This window comes from Marmota flaviventris, chromosome 8, assembly GCF_047511675.1.
Source record: "Marmota flaviventris isolate mMarFla1 chromosome 8, mMarFla1.hap1, whole genome shotgun sequence".
Classification (NCBI taxonomy): domain Eukaryota; kingdom Metazoa; phylum Chordata; class Mammalia; order Rodentia; family Sciuridae; genus Marmota; species Marmota flaviventris.
Window position 1 is genome coordinate 7045929 of NC_092505.1, and position 22450 is coordinate 7068378.

The 22450-nt window shown below is 37.3% G+C and overlaps 2 protein-coding genes across 12 annotated transcripts in view; one reads left to right on the forward strand and one right to left on the reverse strand.

The window, feature by feature from the left end:
* The window catches only part of Ttc3 (tetratricopeptide repeat domain 3), a 117598-nt gene extending 103249 nt beyond the window's left edge, over nt 1–14349 (reverse strand). Inside the window, exons 1-6 of one of the 9 annotated variants that reach the window (XM_071615038.1) lie at nt 14149–14198; nt 9412–9505; nt 1708–1862; nt 1220–1262; nt 751–901; nt 2–86 (exon numbers count right to left, since the gene is read on the reverse strand). In XM_071615038.1, the coding sequence (XP_071471139.1) occupies nt 2–86; nt 751–901; nt 1220–1262; nt 1708–1851 (423 nt within the window). In that variant the 5' untranslated portion in view covers nt 1852–1862; nt 9412–9505; nt 14149–14198. Of the gene's footprint in view, nt 1; nt 87–750; nt 902–1219; nt 1263–1707; nt 1863–4423; nt 6936–9411; nt 9575–14148; nt 14232–14257 lie in introns of those variants that run through there. The other 8 variants (XM_071615039.1, XM_071615036.1, XM_071615037.1 and 5 more) reach the window with 8 other exon arrangements.
* A 67-nt stretch (nt 14350–14416) lies between these two features.
* Nucleotides 14417–21848, forward strand: Pigp (phosphatidylinositol glycan anchor biosynthesis class P). 3 transcript variants are annotated; one of them, XM_027929041.3, is made up of 5 exons: nt 14417–14621; nt 14935–15038; nt 17959–18031; nt 20149–20267; nt 21581–21848. In XM_027929041.3, the coding sequence occupies exons 2-5, from the start codon at nt 14957–14959 to the stop codon at nt 21709–21711; spliced, it is 405 nt and encodes a 134-aa protein (XP_027784842.1). In that variant the 5' UTR covers nt 14417–14621; nt 14935–14956; the 3' UTR covers nt 21712–21848. The 3 variants fall into 3 exon arrangements, with proteins under 3 accessions (XP_027784842.1, XP_027784840.1, XP_027784841.1); XM_027929039.3 differs by having other exon boundaries at nt 14512–14596; XM_027929040.3 differs by having other exon boundaries at nt 14561–14584.
* Nucleotides 21849–22450: the final 602 nt, after the last annotated feature.

Sequence of the window (22450 nt, forward strand, 5' to 3'; positions counted from 1 at the left end):
CCGCAACTTTCTTTGCCAAATCCACAATATCTTCCATCAACTCAAGATATTGTAATTTCTTCAAACTTATCTCAGAGGCACGAGAACTGTTTAAAGACAAATTTATTTTTGGAAAGATTACATTCTCATATATACAAATTCACTGAATTTTATGCTTATATTACAAGCTATCTGACAAAAAAATTCAGTTCTTTTCTCCACTCTAGGTAACATAAGAAGTTTATTAAATGGACCAAACCATATATCCTCTCTCTCTCAGTTCTATACCACTGACTTTTATAAAACTATTTTAATTTTTCCTGACTTAACTTCAAGTCTACCATCTAATACTATTCAGAATTATTTCATTATAATGTTATAAATTTTCTTTCATATTCAAATTCTAAGAATTTACTTTTTCTACCTGTTAAACAAAAGCAAAACTGAACAGCACATAAGAATGAAGAGTAAGCCAAGTGTGGTGGCATATGCCTAAAATCCTAGCTATTCCAGATGGTGAGGCAGGAGGATTTCAAGTTTAAGGGCAGCTTAAACTTTGTTTGGCTAGACTGCATCTCAAAATAAAATTTTTAAAAAAGGGTTGAAGGTGTAGCTTGTCAAGCACGGGGGAGACCCTGAGTTCAACCCACAGTACCACCAAAAAAAAAAAAAAGAATGAGGTATAAGCCTTCCATTGTATTTGGCATTCCTTAGCACTGTGCAATATGCTTATCACCGCTCATCCAAAAAGAATAACATATAGTGACTTACGTGGTCTCCACACAGGGATGTAATCGTGATATTACAGAACTGTGCTGATGTTGAAAAAGAAGTGGCCAGAAGATATATATTTTAATGGCATCACAGTAATCTTGCAGGACAGAAAGTGGTTTACTACACCATATATTGCAGATGTCAAATTCTTAATTAAAATAAAAAAGTTTAAAATTAATATTTGTGCCCTGATTTTTAATGAATCAACACTGCTATACAGAAAAGGTAAAAATGGATATGAGAAGACAAGAAATGAATTAATGTTTTAAACTGCTAGATGTTAAGAATATTTAAGTGTTGGCTAAAACTCAATTTACAAAGAAAGATTTTGGTTTCCAGGAAAAAAAAAAATAGTAAGAATTTATTTTTAAGAAGACATATAAATCTGATTTGTTGATATGACTAGATAAATCACCTCCATTTGTGGTCCATCAATAAATTAACGTTAATATGTCAACATGCTCACCTAAATGTTTCTCGCTTTGGGCATAATCTTTATACTTCATACCCTAAAAAAAAAAAAGAAAATTATTTTGATTTGCAACTAGTAAAATACACAAGTATACTTTTTGACTTTCAATCAATGGATTAGCAGAACTAAACTGAAAAAAATCTAATATACATTTACTTATATGCTTTGAATATATCTGTAGCCAGTGAGTCTTAATTTAAGGCCTTTTTCATGTTTCCTGAGTTTCTTTCTACAACTCTATTCAAGAGTTTTTCTAATTCTCAGAAAGCCACCTCATGCCTTCATTTATTCTCTGAAATCTATTCTTATTGTTGAGGCACTGCTTATTTCTTTTGAAGAATAACCTCTTCAAAAGCATGTGTTCCTTCTTATAAAAACCCATAGCCACACACACACATACAAAATCTTTACTCAAATGCCCTAAATCAGAAAGCCTTTAGGATATACCATGTAAAAAACAAAAATTTAACAAACCTACTTACCACTCCATCACAGTAAAGCTGAGTCACACGAACATAGTCATCCGTCGTATATTCAGGAGCAAAGACACAATCATCTTCGTAAGGGCTATCTTCCAACAATGCATAATCCGCCACAGTGAAGTCTCCCTCAGTAAAATTGTCCATGGCACACAATCCTAAGGAAATAACATACATCCAATTCAGTAATTAAATCATTTGAGATGACATGAGCAGCATTCTTCCTGGCTTCTATAGTATAACTGAAAAATACTTAAAACCTATGCTTCAAGGAACTCCAATCAGAACACTGATTTTTGTCCCCATTCTGTGATTCTCCCCCCATTCTCTCCCAATAGTTTTATCTGCTTCTTCCTTTCCTCAGACTCAGATATTCACCATCACTACTCTGAACTTAACTGTTTACATGTATCCCTTAGATGGAAGATAAGGGCACTGTTATTTACTTTGTATGTGCCTAGCATACAGTAAGCCTCAAATGACTGCTCAAAATAGAAAGGCATCTTCCCACTGCTGCACTCTTACTCCACCTGCTTTTACTGCATCCCATGTTTTACCATACATGAAATGCTACATTCTCAATTTCCTGGCCTGAACTAAATCCTTACCACTGAGAAACAGTTTCCTATCAGTGCTCATACTCCCCTATGTGTCTCTCAGCGTCTCTCCATCTTGGACAAAGGGGCAGGACCGGAGTGGTCCAGGGTGAGTCTTTCAAATCTCTTCCAGACCTTCAGACATGAATGGATGTCCACATCCAGACGTGCCATCTTGTAACTACACCTTCTTCTAATAGTCTCCCAACTACCACAACACAGAGCACTGCTAGACTACAAAGGAGGAAAAAAACCTCACATTACCAAGAGACATGTTTTAAAAATATTTATTTCAATGGGAGAAAAGGGAAACTAGGGCCAGAGTTTTAGACTAAGGTTTTGTGTTTTTTTCCCCTGGAAAAAAAAGTTCAATAATGAGGATTTTTAGAGCTCTCAGAACAGCTACACTAAATATCACTGAAAAATTCATTTTACTACTTCTAGCTCTTGCCCAAATAAAGGCTTTCTTTTTCTACCATCACCAGCACCATGATTAACACCATTTCTTACACCTTTTCACTTTCACTATTATCCCATTATGATTAGAACTAGTAAAGCTTCTTTTTTTCTAAGCAAGACCACCATCAGTCCTTGAAATATTTCTTTAATAAATCCTTCTTATTATATCCAATTTAGTGTATTAAAACCTTGCAATATCTAAAGTGAAGAACAGTAACAGGCTTCCTAGCAAACTCTTTGTACAATGTGTCAAAATACTGCACTAAGTGCTTTACAAGCCATCATCTCACTCTCATAACAATTCTTAGTAGCCCCACATGCCAACATCTCCACTATAAAAATGGGAAAATAGTCTCAGTAAAATTAAGTAATCTGATCAAGGTCACCAATCTAGAAAAAAATCCACACTCAGCCTTCTGATTCCAAAGTCTCTTTTCTCAAACACTATATTTTACATCCAATTTTCCTTGTCATTGCCAGCTATTTACCTCTTGGCACTGTCATGTTTAAGGACACTGGCAACTAGCTCCCCTCCTCTCTTCTCCTCCTCCAAATTCCATCACTTATTCCAACCATATCAAGGCCCATTGAGACAACACCCTAGCCTTGAATTTCACTGTTTACCTCACCAGACTATTCCTTTTCAGGGCCACAACTTGAGACCACTGTCCATGTCTAAAACACTTTTTAATTCCTTCACTCACTCAACTTCCCTCTGACCACATCAAGGGTCATTACAGCTAGCATCTTCTGTCTCCTCTTACAGCCATTCAACTTCATCAAGAACTTTTCTTCATTTTTCTCCTATTCAAATCCTCCATTCTTACTCATTTTCAGTTCCTACAATTTGGTTTCCATTTCTACCATTCAAGGGAAATTGTTTTCAATAAAGTCATTAGTGATCTTCTATAAATAGACCGGCTATCTATAATGTCTGGAACTTGTCCTATTCTGCATGAACAATATTTCCAAAGTTTAAAGAATTTAACTATAAAAGTGAACAATGGCCATAAAAAAATAGACATCATAGTACCCAAAGTAAGGCACATAAAATGAGATAAATGTTATCTCAAGAAATATATATACTTTTTAATTCACTTTTCTTACAAATGTTTTTGTTATAAATACAGAAAGAGCCAAGAACTGTCATAGCCCACATATCGCCATCATGGCACAGATTACAAAACCACTGGCTGACTCAGCCATGACGCTGGTCATTTAAGCCTGGCAGATCTCATGATACCACAAACAGCACCAATTGTACTGTAATTATAATATTGGCATGTTTTATTTTTCTATTTTGTTTTAACTAGAGAGGCAATGTGGCAAAATGGTTAAGAGCATGGACTCTGGGGCCAGAATGCCTGGGCTTGAGCCCTGACTCACCCATTTCTTTGATGTGTCACCTTGGGCAAGTTTCTTTACTTCTCTGGGCTTCCGTTTCCTCATATCATATCAAGTGGAGATAATGATACTACCTACCCAATTGATTTGTTAATATGTATAAAGTGCTTTGAAGAGTACTGAGCATGTAGGAAATGCTATAAATACCAGCTATTATTAACACTAATATTAATTTTTTTAAACTACTGTTTGGATGCTTCCAACTAAATGGTCTACCTTAATTGCTAAATCCAAAGAGGACTTTTCAGCTTACAACTTACTTGACGCTGAAGACCACTTCCTCCTTCTCAGAACTCTTCATTTGGACTCCAAAGACCATCTTCTGGTTCTCCTCCTATTCGTCTGGCTGCTCTTCCTCAGTCTCCTTCATGGGCTCTTCTTCTCCATTCCCCGCCACCCAAATGTCAACTCTCTTTTCTTCTCACTCTTACTCTTTCCTTGGTGACCTTATCCACCATACCCAGGGCTTAAAACAGCACTTTCTGAACTTTATTTGCATAGCTTCACCATGATTGTTGCCATTTCCATATATCACATGTATTTTTACTAATATTTTCCTTTCATTGTACTCAACTTGGCCTAAGTGATAATGTCCATGATGTCATAGGTTTGATCCACAAGTTATGTTTTTTACACACATAAAATCCTAACTATTAAAAAATTTCAAGTGCTTATCCATGTACCATTTAAAATTATCTCATATGGTACTGTAGGAAAACAATGGCTTCCAAACTGCCAAATGCCAAAATCCCAAATCCTTCTCTTAACTTCTAGACCCTCTGTGCCAATTGCTATTGGATCTTAACCAAGATGTCCCACAAGCCCCTCAGTAAGTTTCAGTAAGTTGAAAAACAAACAACTTTTTCCTCAAAAAAAAAAAAAAAAAAAAAAGCAAATGAAACCAAGTTCTTTCCTCTTTCTGTATGCTATTTATCAGTTAATTGCTCTACATGCCACATGGTTACTCAAACCAAAAATCTGGGGGTCAATCTAGACTCCCCATTTTCCTCAACATTTCTATCCAACTGACCACTAAATCCTCAATTTCTTCTTCCCCAAGATCTAAATTTAGCACACACATACCTCTTCATGTCCAGTGCCACTGCCTTAGTTGTACTTTTACCTTTATTCCTCTCAAAAATGCATAAATGATCTCCTAACTGTGGTTTACTATCAAACCTGGTATCCTCTAAAACACTGATCATATAATATTACAGCAGAAAATCATTCAACAGCTTTCCTTCATTATCAGAATAAAGTCCAACCTCCTTACTATAAGCATAGGTTTCATGTGATCCTATTTCTTCCTGTTTCTATCTCCAGTCACTTCATGACATATAACATGGAAGCTAGTCATACCCAACTGCTCATCATTCCTAAACAAACCTTACTCTGTGACTACCTAGTGCCTACCAATCCTTGACACTCAATTCTAGGAAGCATTTTCCACAGTACCAAGTTTATTTTTGCACTTCTACTCTACAAGCCTAGAGCACCCTGCCCACTCCTGACACAGTTCTTATACTGTTTGATCCCAACAGGTTCATCTCTGTAAGGTCACTATGGGTCCAGAGGATACACTGTGCAGTCTGCTTGCCACCTATACTATTATTTATTTAATATCTCCCTTCAGAATAACACAGCCTTTTAAACAAATTTATTTCAATAGAAAATTGATAACATAAAGAAATACTATGTTTGATACAACAAAAGTTTTCTAATACAAGCTAAATATATTACTAAAATTAATCTTAAAATACACTTCTGATCACATCAGTTATGATGAACTAGATTCTGAAGGACACTACCAATGCAAGAAAAGCAGATCTTGGATTTTTTAAAAATACTTTTAAGTACTTTCAGCTCATGGAAATACATTTCAGGAGACCCTCTCCCCCCAAAAAGCAGCAAACTTTTAGACAGGAACTTGGCAACCAAAAGCAGTAAGTAGTAGAAAAGCAGATCTTGGATTTTTTTTAAATACTTTTAAGTACTTTCTGCTCACAGAAATATATTTCAGGAGACTCTCTCAGGACAGTAAACCCTAGACCGGAAGCAAAACGTCAGAACTGAAAAGTGGGTCAAATTAAACTCCTGTCTCCCAACCAGAGCTAATACAAATGCTTTCAGAAAGAAAAGTAACTTCCAGTTAGACTCTCAAGACTCTCACAAATTTCTACCAAATAGATTAGAGTTTATAATAGGGGATCACCAAGCCCTGGAAATAACAAGCCACCATGAGGGGCAGACAACAGATGGGGGAAAAAGCAATAAATTTGGATCCCCTAAGGATAGAAACATTGAGATTTCCAGACACAGTCTGTGAATAACTACAAAAATGAGCAAGCAACATGAGACTACAATGAATGACTGGGTATATATGAAAAATAACCAAGCTGAACTTTGAGAAATTAAAAATATAATTGTTAAAAGTGAAAAAAATGGGGGATTAGAGAGAAAATTAGGCACACCTAAGAGAAAAATGGCAAACTAGACAATAAGAAGGATGAAATTACCCAGCACTAAAAATTTTACTAAGGAGAAATAAGATGAAAAGTATGATGGGGGAAGAGTAAGTGATCTAGAAACAGTTACACATACATATAGCCAGTTAAAACTCCAGAAGGGGAGAACAGTCCAAATAAAAAAGAGGCAATACTTAAAGAATACAAGGCTCCAGAATCTTCTAGATCTCATGAAAGACAACATTCAGAATAAACATCAAGTATCCAAAATAGAATAAAAAAATTAATTTCCATCTAAACTTAGAAATAAAATGATATAAATCAAAGACAAAATCCAATGCAGCTATAAGAAAAAAATATTTTCTTCAAAAAAAAAAAGCATAAGGGGATAGGAAAAGTAGCAGAATACAACAGTCACTAATATGCCATTATGTAAAAATGTGAGTGTGTAACCGATGTGATTCTGCAATTTGTATTCGGGATAAAAATGGGAGTTCATAACCCAATTGAGTCAAATGTATGAAAGATGATATATCATGAGCTTTGTAATGTTTTGAACAACCAATAAAAAAATAAATAAATAAAAAGCATAAATAAAACTAGCAGCAGACTTTGCATAATATTCTCCCACATTCTCTTAAGAAAAGGGTTAAAAAATAGTTTTAAATAAAAACTGAGTTGACCACCAATCAAGAGTCTTGAACTAAAGGAACTTCTAATCCTACCAATTAAAAGACACTGATTGTCTGATGGGCCTGAAAGATAAGACCAGCAATATGAAAAAAGTGAAAATCAAATGAAAAGCACATTCTAGATAAATTACCACCAAAGACTCTAAGTCAAAAAAAGCAAAATTAGGAATAGAGAGGATCGCAACAGAGTAGATATGTTAAGAGAAAATATTAAGCTTGTATGCAGCTAATAAAATACATAAAAACAAAAACTGTTAGAAGTATAAAAAGTCTATTAGAAGGTAACAGAAGATTCCAACATACTCCTCTCAATTAATGATATGATAAAAACTAATAAAGACAGAACAACACAATTTCTTATCTTTAATGATTACAGGAAAATTATAGAATTCACTCTGGATAAGGTCATAAAAATAAGAATGAAAGAATAACAAGAACACATTCTCTAACAACATAGGTGAAAAAAAAATTAACGTAGATACACCTGAAAATTAAAACAATGAAGAAGTTAATGCAGATACATTTGAAAAGATAAAACATGCCAGGTGCGGTGGCACATGCCTGTAATCCCAGTGGCTGGGAAAGCTAAGGCAGCAGGATAGTGAGTTCAAGGCCAGCCTCAGCAATTTATCGAGGCCCTAAGCAACTCAGAAAGACTGTTTCTAAATAAAATATAAAAAATGGCTGGGGATGTGGCTCAGTAGTTAAGCCCCTTGGGTTCAATCCCCAGTACCAAGACAAAACAAACAAACAAACAAACAAAAAGCATTTCTAAATAGTAAGCCAAAAAAAATAAAAATTGAACTTTTTATAAGAACTTAATTTCTGAAAATTAATGAAAGCATTAGAAACTTAGATGAAGAAAATAATGAATTTCAAGAAAATTTATAGCATTACATGCTTATACTAGAAAACAAAAATGGCTAAAACTGATGTTAAAACTTGCAATTTAAGTTAGAAAAAGAAAAGAAAGGGAAGGAAATCATAAATAAAAGGGGGAAATCAGCATGCACAAGGTCCTGGGTTCAATCCCTAGCAGCCCCCTTGCCCCCGTAAAAAAGTTAGTCCTTTGTGAAGATTAATAAAACAGACAAAGTTTGGCAATAATAAAAGAGAGAGAAAAAGAGAGAAATAGAGACAGAGAGAGAAGTCAGACATAAATAATATTCAAAATGAGAAAAGGGAACATCCAAATAAAGAAAAGATGGAAAGGGGTATTAAAATATTATTAACTTGATGCCAATAAACTTTAAACATGCTAATGAAAGGACAAATTTCTAAAACTAAAATAAATAGAGAACCTAAACACTCCTACTACCATTCAACTGCTAATGACTACTCAGCTTCCACAAAGAAAATACTAAATTTAGGTCATTTTCAAATAGGTTTCACCAATTTTTTTAAGAAACAAATCAGACCAATCCAAACTCTCTCAGACAACTGAAAAAAGAGGAACTACTTGCTGATTCAATACATAAGTTCAGTATAAACTAAATACCAGAATCAAGTAGTCAATAAAGAAAAAGAGAATTCTATTTATAAAAAGATTCAAAAACTCTGAAGAAAATATTAGCAAATTCAATCCAGGAGTTCATAAACAGATAATCCATCAATACCAGTTTGGATTTATCTCAAGAATAAAGAATTTTCAAACCCATAAATTGAAATTCATTATATTTATAACAGATTACAGGGGGAAAAAAGGAAAAATAAAAACGAGATATTTCTCAACAGATGCTGAAAAACATATGACAAAATGCAGATTTCCTGGACACATTCAAAGATGTCTACAAAAGCTCATAGCAAAATGTTATTCTTTATGGGAGAACACTCTCTTTAAAATTGGGAATAAGATCTGTAAGCCCATTATAATGACTCACTTCTAATGAATAACCATAATCACCTCCATTGAACATAGATCTAAAAGTGTGCTAGAACATTAATAAATAAAAGAGCAAATAACTGTCACCATTTGCAAATGATATAATTATTCACATAAAAATGGAATCCCAGGAAATATATTAGAAATATTAGAAGTTTATCAAGTAGATAACTAAAAAGCAATATTAAAAACATTAAATTGCTACTTACTAATAATTGTCAGAAAATAGATTCTTGGGGCTGTAGTTGTGGCTCAGTGGTAGAGCGCTTGCCTAGCATGTGCGAGGAGGCACTGGGTTCGATCCTCGGCACCACATAAAAATGAATAAATAAAAATAAAGGTATAAAAAATGTTGTATCTGTTAAAAAATTTTTAAATAGATTCTTAAATACTGGCACTTATAATACCAACAACAATTTAAAACATTGGATCAGCATTTAAAAAGTGAATAATCTCTATAAAGAAAATTATAAAACTGTATTAAAAGACACTGAAAACCTAAATAAATAAAAATACTATATTCTCAAAATCCTCAGGGTTTTAATTCTCCCTAGAACTTACTCAATGAATTTCAATTAAGTCCCAAAGGGTTTTTCATGTCTCATGTAACAAACTGATCCTTAAAGAATCCAAATGTCCAAAAACAGCTGAGACTCAAGTCCTCCCCAGATATCAAAATTTCTGGTAAAATTGATAGCATTGTTGATTAAGACAGTATGAGTATCAACACAGAAAAAGATTGCAAATGATACAGAACAGGTGACAAGTGATGCAGAAAGGCAAACCAGAAACAGACCCATCATGCACATAGAAGCCAAACATAAAAGAAATAGTACAGCAGATCACTAGTGACTGAGGGGCTGGAACCATGTGAAGGGATAAAATGAATGTGAATCACTAACATGATTCCAAAAAAGGAAAAATCAATTTCAGATGGATTATGAATTTAAATGTGAAAAGTGTCATTTTAAAACTTCTAGAAAGAAACACAGGAGAATGTCTTTATAAACCCAGAACAAGGAAGGTTTTCAGTTACTGAACATTAAAATTAAGAAAGAGTGAATGAAATATACCATGAAGAGTAAAAAGACTGGCCAAAAACTGGAAGAAGATATTTACAATGTATATAATCAATAAAAGATCTGTTACCAGTTTTATAAGACAACTCAATAGGAAAAAAAATGGATAAAAAGACATAACCAGGTATTTCATAAAAGGAAAATATAAATGGTTCATAAATATATGAAGAGATGTTCAAACTCAACAATCAAACAAATGCAAATTAAAACCACAACGATGTATCATATCATACCCATTCCAGTGGCAAATATTAGGATATCTAACATAAGTATTGGAGAGGATACACATCAACTTACACACTGCTGATGAAAATATCTAAGTTGAAAAATCTTTTGGCCAAAATATAAACTGGTACAACCACTTCAAACCCTGGAATCATTCGTAAAGTTGAATATTCACACACCCTTTGACCCAGCAATTCCACTTCTAGCAAACAGCTTACGTTTGCTATTTTTCTTTTCCCTCTCATAAACCACCAAAAATGCTTTTGAAAAATCATTCACATTTTACAGCAACATCTAAAAAATTTTGGCATCAAGCTTAAATAATTGCAAATGATTAATTTATAGAGTATTATAGTAGCATTTTAAACTAAAATGAATGTTTCTTTTAAATGCATAATTATTAATGACCATACAGTAAATCAAAATAGCTATATATACTGATAATTAAATAGAAAAGTGAAATTTTATTGGACATGCATCTCTTGAAATAATGGAGAGGTGTTGCCTGAATTAAAGATGGCTTTCCCCAATGCTATACACTGTATTTTAAATTACCTCTTTGTTTTCCAGAGTTTTCCTACTTGGGGCTATTCCCTAGTTCTTCCTTGTAGGTATGTGGTTTGTTTTATGTAAAACACTACTGTGATGAAAGGGAAGGTGTGAAAGTTGAACCAGCAGGACTCTATTATTGGCCTCAGGCATTAACAGTTTCAAGAAAGATCACATACAGAATTTAATGATCTAGAAATTCATTAACATCTCCTGTTCCCATATACTACTTGGAAAATCATATACCCCAGGATAAAAATTAAAAGAAATTCTTTCAACTCTGTATATACAAGACTCTTCAAAGTAACAAAACCTCAACAACCAGAACACCCACCAATAGGAGAATGCATAAGCTGTGTTATATTCACCTGTGGAATATTACACAGCAGTAAAAATTAAGGACTTACATCCATTCTCAATATCAGTGACCCTTAGAAATGTAACATTGGATGAAATAAACATGTTCCCAAAGACTACACCCAGTAATTCCTTTCTTTTTTTTTTTCTCCAAACACAGAAAACATACAATACATTGTTGAGGGATATTTACAAATCTGATAAAAAGTATTTTTTAAATGCAAAGAATAACACACAATTCAAGATAATCACCTTTTGGGTGAACACATTCAATATTGGTTATTTTGATTCTTGGATTAACTGGTCGATTCACAGGTGTTCATTTTATTGTTTTGCTTCACAGCTTGCATATGTTACACATTTTCAATATATCAAATATTACATTAAAATAAAGAGAAAAGATTTTTTTAAACATTCATCTTATAAAAAAAAATGCTTTAATTAATTCCCCTCACCTGCCACTTGAGAGATACATATAACATATCATGGAAATCCTATCTTTACATCAACCATCGCAATATTAGGTACATAATAAATGTTCATTGAAATTAATTTTGAGGATCAAATGCATTAAAGATTGAGCTAATTAACTTGAGACAGGAACTCATAGGTTGACACAGGGCTAAGGCAAAAGCCTAGATGACTGCAAGCAAATGCAACAGCAAGCTAGTCATAAGAAAGCTGGTCAGTAAAGAGAAGACAAAAAAATGTAGTATAATGACATAGTGTTAGCAAGGATATGAGGAAATGGGTGTTTTCACTCAATACCAACAGTGAAAATTGGTAAAACCGCTTTGAGAGCTTCTGTAATATCTGTTTAAATTGAAGATGCACATACTTCTACCCAGCAAATCTACTACACAGATATACTTCCTAGAGAAACTTCCAAATGTGTGCACAGCAGACAGGTACAAAGATATTTATTGCAGGACTGTTTTTAAAGAGTCAAAAACTGGAAACAACTTCATAGTCCATCAATAGGGGAATGTATAAATTATGGTATATTCATACAATGTAATTCTATACCAGGAATTAAAATGAATTCACCAAAGATTATTCATAACTGATCATTCAATTTATTCATATAGAAATCTCTAAATGTGATACTGGGTGAAAAAAAGCAAGTTGCAAAAAGACACACGTAGTTTAATATCATTAGTTTAAAATCCAACAACACAATGTATGTTTGTAGATTCACCGTGAGCAAAGTATAAAATATGCAAAGAAATGATTTACACAAACCTAAACACAGTGGCTATCTCTAGGTAAGGAGGGGGAGGAACTGAAAGTACCTCCACAATCTTTGAATTTTATTTTTTTACAAAAAAGATTTGAAGTAAATCTGGCAAAACAATTACAACTGTAAAATCTAAATCATCGATTAGATCTCCATTTATATTCAAAATGCTCCACAAATTAAAAAGAATGGAAAATTAGTCAAGAATAGGAAACTGCGCAGAACAGAGACACACCAAACAGCAGCCCTTGAGCGCAAAGCAGGAACGAATAATAGTAGTAGTAGGTGGGTCCCTAATGGATTTGAAGTTTCTTTTCCCGTATGTCCTTATAATAAATTCCACTATCCTGATGATAAAATACAAATTTCTTTCAACAAAAGGTGTCCTAACTAGGACTGTAATCATAAGCAAACTGTGATTTTACTCCTCCCAAGGGGAGGAATTAAGATTTCTACCTCGTTTCCCTCACCGTTGGGCAGAACAGAAAGACATTTATGTGAACGCCACATCGAGAACGTCCAGGGATAGCTACTACGCAATTGCCGGCTGGCAGGGGCACATATTTTGGAAGGAGCTGGCATCTTAAGTGCTTTCGGAATCTAGGGCGCCTCTGGAAAAGGAACAACTCACTGGTACCATTCCATTCACCCATGTCTCTGATCAATTTTTCCCCCTAATAGGTCTCCTATTCTGTCCCCAGAACAGTATGGCTCCACTGGCCAAAATGACGTCGCCGACACTGCAGAGCAGGTGGCCGCCAGACCCTTGGATGCCCTCCCCCTTCGCGTTGGCGTTCTGGGGAAGGAGGAGGCTCAGCGAAGGAACCGCGGAGCGGGAGCGCTGGGGTGGCGTCCCCCTCCCTGGTCAATCCCCTGCGCACGGGGCCGGCTCTGGACTGGCTGCCCTTCTCCCCACACAGGTGTCTAGAACGCGAAGAACGCAGACATGCAAGGGCGCGCGCGAGCGCGCTCACGAACACTCGCGAACGCATCCCCGCACACGAGATCATGCACGCGACAGGCCCTATGCCGCACCCACGCGAAGACGCACACTTCCGCGGGGGATGCGCCAGGCGAGGGTCGCGACCGCAGCAGGAGCGGCCACGCGCGCTGGGGACGCGCGCCCCAGAGGAAACAGTGACAAAAGGGAGGCCACCCACCGAGGCCGTGAGCGCCCACGCCGCCTCCCAGAAAACTGGCCACCTACACAAAGGGGACCAGGAGGAGACCCACGGGCGCGTGCACGCGCGCCTAGCAGGTGTCACCCACGCACGAACCGAGACCGGGGCGCGGGGCTGCAAGGGGATGCGCACACAGTGGCCGCCCCCACGTCGCACAGGCACCCTAGGCCCAAGCTCGCGAAGGGGGCGGACAAAGGGGACACACCCACCGGGACAGACAGAAGCGGCCACACCCCCCAGCGCCGGGCACCGGCCCACGCACACACAGCAGGCACCTCTGCAAGGGATGCGGGGCGACGCGCACACACCCACACTCACCACACACCCACGGAGGGGGTGTGGAGGGCCCAGCTCCCGGGGCATCTCGACTGCGACGGGACAAGGTGACACATCCGGGAGCCCTGCCGCGCGCTGGCTGTGCACTCACCCGGGCCCGCAGCCCGCGAGCCTCGGACGCGGGCCGCCGCCGCCGCCGCCTCCGGCCCTCCACGTCAGCCGGATGGCGGGCGGTAGCAGGCGACGGCGCAGGCTGCAGGCGCGTCACGTGGGCTGGCAGCGCACATGCGCAGTCTCGTTGCACCGCCCACCCCTCTGCGGCCGCCAGCCGGGCGGCCACCACGCTCGCTAGCTCCCTCCCCGCGAGGGTCGCGGTGCGCCTGCGCTCGGGCGGGGGGCGCCGTCGCCCCCGGCCTTTCCCTCGAGTTCCTCTTTTCCTCCCCCACTGCGGCTCCCCGGTCGGCGCTTGCGCAGAGAAGTGGGCGCAGAGGTGGCCGTGTGGTCGGGAGGGGCAGGTGGGCGGAGTGGGACCCCGGGCCGAGGGCCTCCGCCGCCTGTCCTCGGGAGAGGAACTGAATTAAGCCCCCTGGAAGGGTCAGGGCCCAGGGCGGTGGGGCGTCCTCGAGCGCCCCTGACCGCAGTGAGGCCGGGCTCGCAGGCCGGCGCCCCCGCTGCGGGGGCGCGCGTGCCCGCGGGGGCGCGCTTCCGCGGCCGTGCTCGGGACGGCGGGTCGGCTCCGCTGTGGCCGTGCCCTGGCGGAGCGCTGAGGTGTTGACAGACCCATGGTGGAGGGGCGTGACCACTGACGACTGTGTTCCTTCTCCACAGATTGTCCAAAGCCACAGGGAAAATGGTGGAAAATTCACCGTCGCCATTGCCAGAAAGAGCGATTTATGGCTTTGTTCTTTTCTTAAGCTCCCAGTTTGGCTTCAGTAAGTACTTTCCTGAAGGATGGCCAGGGGCTTTCTCTGGTGTCCAAGGACCAGGAAATAATGCACTTGCTTAGAGTGTGCACACAGAAGCTACGTCCCTGTCCAAGAAAACCCGAAGGCAGTCGGGCTTGCGCAGTGCTCTGTAGGCCAGCTCTGCGCCGTGGCCAAAAGTAAACCGGGTCCCTAAACTCCTGGTGAGCGCCATTGTGGTGGGTCCTTGGGTGGCAGAACAGATCTGTTGAAATCAAGGGGAATTCAGAGTTGGCTTCCTCCAGGGACCATCCCCCTGGCACTTGTATTTGAGAATAAATAGGAGGGGAGGAAGATGGTGGCATGGGCCTGGAATAAAGGCATGAGAGGGTTTGGAAGTGAGTTTGGGATGGCTCCAGGGCTGCCTGCAGGAGCTGGGGAGGGAAGAGAACTTGGCTAGAGAGGTCAGATTGAAAGAAATGGCCACAACATCCTGAATCTCACTTAATCCCCTCATGTCCCATTTTATAGGTAAGGAAACTGAGGTTCTAACATGCGGAGGTTCACACAACAAGACCCAACTTTCTTCCCAGAAGGATTTGGGGATTACGAGGCAATTATGAATACCCCCAGTCCAACTTTCTGGAATTTGGTGAAAACCAGGAAATGGAGGAGTGGTGATACTTCTGAACCCTAATTGAAAACAAATAACCTAATGTCGGAGCTGTTGCCTATAGAGTCTGTGGAGAAGTTATAACTGGGTTCAGTTCTGACTCCTCCACAGATTTGCTGTTTGCTCTGGGATCAGTTTCCTTATCTGTAAAAGGATATTAATAATGATGGTTATTGAATGCTTGTTATGTATAAAACAGTCCTGTGGGTAGTACTGTTATTGTTGTCCTTGTTTTAAAAATGAGAATACTGGAGTTTAAGTAATTTGCCCAAGGTCACTAGGAGATGATAGAGCTAGAATTTGAACCCAGACATATTGACAGATTTCACTCTGTTGCCTCTTATGACGGTTGTGAGTATTAACTGGGGTAATAAACTGTAACGCACATAATGCAAAGGTACAATAAGAATATAATAAATATTAGCCCTGGTATCTTTTTTGTAAATGTCTATTCAAATAGTATTTCAAGAATTGTGGATCGCAGTAGCTCACATCTGTAATCCCAGTGCTTGGGAGGCTGAGATGAGTATAGCAAGTTCAAAGCCTCAGCAAACAGCAAAGCACTAAGCAACTCAGTGAGACCCTGTCTCTAAATAAAATACAAAATAGGGGTGGGGATGTGGCTCCCTGGTTGAGTGCCCCTGAGTTCAAAAAAAAAAAAAAAAAATATTTCAAGGATTAGAAACTATATAAATAAATAAAAGAAATGCCTTTAAGGCCTAAATTCCATGATGCCCACAACCAGAAAGTAATTTTAAAAAATTGAGTGCTTACTTGTTACAGGCCAGGGAGGAGCAAAAATTTTTTGCTTTCTAGTGGGAGGAGCTAGCTGACAGACAAAGTAAATAAGTAAAACATAATACAATGCCAGATTATAACTTGTACTATGAGGAAATATTTTAGCAAGGGGGAGCCAAGTACAGTGGGAATGTCTGTAATCCCAGAGACTCCAGAGGCTGAGGCAGGAGGATTGCAAGATCTAGGCCAGCCTGATCCATTTAGCAAGATCCTGTCACAAAATTTAAAAAAGGACAGGGGAACTCTGGTTGTGGCTCAATGGTATAGCACTCACCTGGCACATGTGAGGCACTGGGTTCAATTCTCAGCACCATATAAAAATAAGCAAATGAAATAAAGGTATTGTGTCCATCTGCAACTAAAAAAATTATTTTTAAAAAAATGGACTAGGGAATGTAGCTTAGTGGTGGCACACCTGGTGTTCAAGTCATGGTACTACAAAAAGAAAAAGAAAAGCAAAGGGAAAGATGATAAGGAATGAAAGGAGGTCCTTCTAATATGCTCCTGTGTCATCTCTTATTACTCATTCATTAGCATTCATCACAGTGTAGTGAAAAGATCAATTTACTGTCCTGTTCACAAGATTTTAAGCTCTGGGAGGGTAGAAACCATCTCTTTATGGTTCATTATAACTCACTCCTGACATAGAGACTTCTATAATACATATTTCTCCAAAAAAAAAAAAAAATCTATCATCACTGATAAAGGTAGTTTGAAATTTGACTCTGCAACTTTCCTCAAACAAATGATATAATCTTTCTAAATCCCATTTCCTCATCTGTAGAAATTGCACACATACTTTGGGGTTGTCTTGAGGATTAACTGAAATAATACATATGGAATTTTGCCTACTCCACAGTGAGCACTCAGAGCTATTGCTATTACACAGAAGAACATAAAGGGTGCTGCAGAGACTTAGGATTGAGGGAGAGGAAGTTGTACCCAACCAGAAGCCTAACACGTAGCAGATCAGAACTAGAGTAGATAAATACCCCTTTCAATAAGTAAATGTCTATAATTACGTCAACCCTGTGGAGATGAAGTACTGACTATCTAGAATACATAAAGCAAAGAATTAGGTACGGTAAAAAGTACAGTAATTGCTAAGGCATGATTTATACCCTGAATTGCTTAATATACTATGAGAGTTAAGATAATAAAAAATTACTAATAAAGAGCTGGGGTTGTGGCTCAGTGGTAGAGTGTTCGCCTTGCACATAGAAGACACTAGGTTTGATCTTCAGCATGATATAAAAATAAATAAAGATATTGTGTCCACCTAAAACTAAAAAATATATTTTAAAAAATTACTAATAAGGTACTTATGATAAGTAATATAAGAATGGTATAAATGAGGAGCAAGGGGGAATCATTTCTGACGAATCAGGGGTACTTCAGAGGAGCTTTTTTGTACCTGAAACTTTTTAGATTGAATACATGCCCTACTTAACTTTTTCTCTTTTTTATTTTCTTCTACAGTACTTTATCTTATGTGGGCTTTTATTCCTGAATCTTGGCTAAACTCCTTAGGCTTAACCTATTGGCCTCAAAAGTAAGTTTAATATTTGTTAAGAGTAAAACTAATGCTGTTTTAAAGGATTATGTTACTCCTTAAACTATCCAGATCTTTTCATTATTCTTTTAAAAATCCATAGATGGACATATATAAATAAAACTTTAAAGATTATGATTAATAAAACTCTAAATTAAAGATGGTAGTGTGAGCACACATTTATCCCCATTTACTTTCAAAATCTTCCTACCATGAACCCTAGGGGGAAAAAAACATATTTTAGAGGTATAAACCCATAGAAAGAAAGAATAACAGATAAGAGGTATCAACAAAATTTTGTATAAATTGAGATAGGGGAGTTTATTTTTTTCATATGGCTAGAATAGGGAAGCCATCAAGAACATTTGTGCCCTTGAATGCTACAGTGGTTCAGAAATTGGAGGTATAGGTACCTCTTTAACATAGTAATTCTGGTTTGGACAGAAAAAAATATTTAAAGAGCATTCTATCCTTAGTCCTACCTTGTTTAGTCTTCATAACTGGGAGACTGTCCCTACCCTCCCTTGTAGAAAATCATTTTACCCTGTGGAAAGGCTGAAAGTTGCTAGTCTGGGGGGCCTTAGATCTGAGTGTGGGAAATGAGGCACCTACTGCAAGCCAGAATAATTGAACATCTGCATGGCTGAATGATAAGGCACACCCCCTCTCCTAGCAACTTCCAGGGGCTCCCAGGCTTATACCATCCTCTTCTTCTAGAAAAAAGTGAGAGGTACCTTCCTCAGGAAGCTGACCAGTGTGAAAGAAAAAAACCTATAATTTCTGCTATTTGGAGGACCCCAGTAAAGCAGTCAGGTCTTTTAGAGGGAGGCTGACTAGTTGGCCATCCTTGCCCACTGTGCTTCAGTTAGTTTGTTAGCACTTGGACTGGTATAAGTTATTAGATATTGAAAGAAAGCTTCTAACCGGAGTACAAAAACAAAAGAAAAAAGGGAAATTGAGGTAATGCTGGATACAGAAGAAAACTTTTAAATTAAAAAAATCCTCAAAGATAAGAAAAGATTACAATTATGAAATCAACAGTATGCTCTATAAAGGGAATGTTTAAGAAGTTATCATACTTGGCAATTATGATAGCCAAAATTAAATTTTTAATTGAAAAGGTTGGAAGATAAAAGTTAATCTCTAGAAGGTAGAATAAAAAGTCAGAGAAATGGAAAATATTCAGGGCAAAAAATTTAACCACTAGAAGTTCCAGAAAGGAAAAAAAAATGAAGGAAATTATTAAAGCAATAATGCCTCAGTAAAATATGCCAAGATAGGACATGCAATGTGCTTACCTGTGTAGAGAGGTAAATTTAAAGGCATATTAGAATTTGGGGCTGGAATATTGATAGGTAGATGGAAAACCAAGTATACATTCAAAATGATGTAATTACTAATTTAAAAAATAATAATACATAAGAAAATATGTGATAGTGATATTCTAAGGTTCTCGGTTACAAACATTATTTATGTAATCACAATAGTTCTTAATAACTAGTGATAACCAGAAATTGTGACATAGGTATAGAAGAGAATAGGAAGAGTTAGGTTCCTCATCTCCAAATTAGGAAGTCTAGAGAAAATGTCTGAAAAAAAATCAAGAAATTAATATGAACATGTTATGTAGAAATGAAGAAGTACCAGAAGAAATAGCTCAGGTGTTAAAAGGTGTCCTTTTTGGGGATTGGGATTTCAGGGTCAGGATGGATGGAACAGGAGACTGCAGCTTTCTATTATAACCCTTATAGAGTTATTTGAGTGTCATGTACATTTATTACTATAAATTATATTTAATTAAAATGAAATATAGGGCTGGGGATATAGCTCAGTTGAGAGTGCTTGCCTGGTGTGTCCTAGGTTCAATCCCCAGCACCAAAAAAAAGGGGGTAGGGGTGGGTTGTGGCTCAGTGGTAGAGGGCTTGCCTAGCATGTGTGAGGCACTGGGTTTGATAATTGGCACCATATAAAAATAAATAAATGAAGGTATTGTGACCATCTACAAGTAAAAAAATATTTTTAAAAATTGAATATAAAAATTGGTATGTTTTGTCATGACTCTTGAGAATTATAACTTTTAAGATATCTATCATGTACATTAATATTCTCTTCCACAGATATTGGGCAGTCGCACTACCTGTATACCTCCTTATTACTATAGGAATTGGTTATGTACTCTTATTTGGAATTAACATGATGAGTACTTCTCCACTCAACTCCATTCATACAATCACAGGTAAATTTATATAAAAGAAAAGTGCTAGGGGAATGGAGGAGTGGGGTTTTAGAATTTTAATCAGAAAAGCAATTAAGAATATGCTTCAAGACATATTGGATCAATAAAAAGAATCTAGGAGCCCAGTGTGGTGGTACACACCTGTAATCCCAGCAGCTCAGGAGGCTGAGGCAAGAGGATCAAAGCCAGCTTCAGCAATTTAGTGAGGCCCTAAGCAACTTAGCAAGATCCTGTCTCTATAAAAAGGGGCTGGGAATGTAGCTCAGTAGTTAAGTGCCCCTGGGTTCAATCCCCAGTACCAGAAATAATAGTAATCATCATCATCATCTATGAGAAATAAGTACAAAGCAATACAAAAGGAAATGTTTACATTGAGGTACTAAGTTATGATGAATATGCACTAGTTATAGTCATAGATTAAATCAGTTCTGATGAATTATACCACCAACTAACAGGTATATTTTCCTGTGCAATGTACAAGTATATAAAGTATGTTCCTCAGTAACTTCACCTGAGAGAAACTTCTTTTATCCTAAATAGTCACTGTTGCTCAAGGGATGGCAAGTAGGTATAAGACCTTATTCACTAGGGAATTTGGGGTATGCATCCTCCTCAAATTGTTGTGTACACCACATCTCTAACAAGTGGATAGAAGAGCCATATGTTCTCGGGGGTTTTATTTTGTTTTGTTTTGTTTCAGGTTCTTTCCTTTCAAGTCTAAAAGTAGGTATACTGATTTGTGAGCTTTCTTAGATTCTGGGAAGTATTTTTTAAGTTCCCTGGTATGATTTTTTTTGTACATTGTAAAACCTTTATTCATGAATCTATGCAATGTATCTTGAAAAATTAATGTTATTTTTAGTTTTTTCCTGATAACCTACTATATTCCCTGCATTCTTGACTGGAATTATAGCAGATAGGCAACTTGTACAAAGAGAGGAAATTGTTAATTTTTTATGAATATTTATACCAAAAGATTTAATGGATTTTTGCAGTGTTGATTTAACTACATCTTTAAGGCCTGGGTATAATTCTGTCCCTGTCAGAATTGTGAAATGGAACTTTAATCATCATTGTACAGTTGAATGAGATATTAATTTTTTTCTGAATTAGAAATGAGAAAAATACTTTGCTAATTACATTTTTGTTTTACTGGGGCACTTCTTTTAAGGAGAGAATTAAGTAGTTACTTCATTATTTTGAGCAGGTTATTTGTCATTTTCCAAACATCAACCTGGTGAACTGTGGTGGGTCTCCATCAGCCACAAAAACTACAGGAGAAATAAACAGAACTTTTTTTTTTTTTCTTTTAGATAACTATGCTAAAAATCAACAGCAGAAGAAATACCAAGCAGAGGCCATCCCAGCATTAAGAGATATTTCTATTAGTGAAGTAAACCAAATGTTCTTTCTTGCAACCAAAGAACTTTACAACAAAAACTGAGTTGCATATAAAGATGCTAATATCAAGCATGTTTTTTGACAGAATAATTTTGACCATAATTATTTATTTTTTCTTATTATTGCTCAATATTGAAATGTAAAAAAATAAAAGTTATTCTTCTCTTAAGTAAATTTTAATTAATATTGTTTTCAAATATTTATTATTAATAGAATAAATAAAGTACTGCATTACTGTTTAGCAGATTAAAAAAAAAAAAAAAAAAACACGTTGATATAATCCTTCAGAGAAGCATTGATGCTGTAATTTGCAAAGGTCAATTGTGTCTTTCCTCCTGTTTGTCCTGAGGGGCCCAGAATGCAAACTCCTGGATTTGAGTTAAGGGTACATTTAAAATTTGTGCCATCAGATGCATGTCTGTAACATAAATACGTATTGAGTGCTTGTTTGTGTCAGGTATTTTTCTGGACACTTGGGATAGAATAATGGTAAGATTCTGTCAAAAAGCTTAAATTTTAAAGAATTATATTTTTTAAAGAACTTATATTTGGGGGCTGGGGTTGTGGCTCAGCGGTAGAGCGCTCGCCTAGCATATGCGAGGCCCTGGGTGTGATCCTCAATACCACATAAAGATAAATAAAATAAAAGTATTGTGTCCAACTACAACTAAAATTTTTTTTTATAAAGAACTTATATTTTGAAGGTAAGTTGAAGCAGACCAAGCAAATATGAAAAATATTTGTGATGAGTGCTGTGCAGAGAAAAGGTAGTATAATGTTCT

What these genes read in the sequence shown, in the direction of transcription:
- Pigp (XM_027929041.3), top strand. Translation starts at nt 14,957, where the DNA reads ATGGTGGAAAATTCACCGTCGCCATTGCCAGAAAGAGCGATTTATGGC. An exon ending in TTAACCTATTGGCCTCAAAA is followed by an intron (nt 18,032 to 20,148) that starts GTAAGTTTAATA and finishes TCTCTTCCACAG; the next exon opens with ATATTGGGCAGTCGCACTAC. An exon ending in CTCCATTCATACAATCACAG is followed by an intron (nt 20,268 to 21,580) that starts GTAAATTTATAT and finishes TTTTTCTTTTAG; the next exon opens with ATAACTATGCTAAAAATCAA.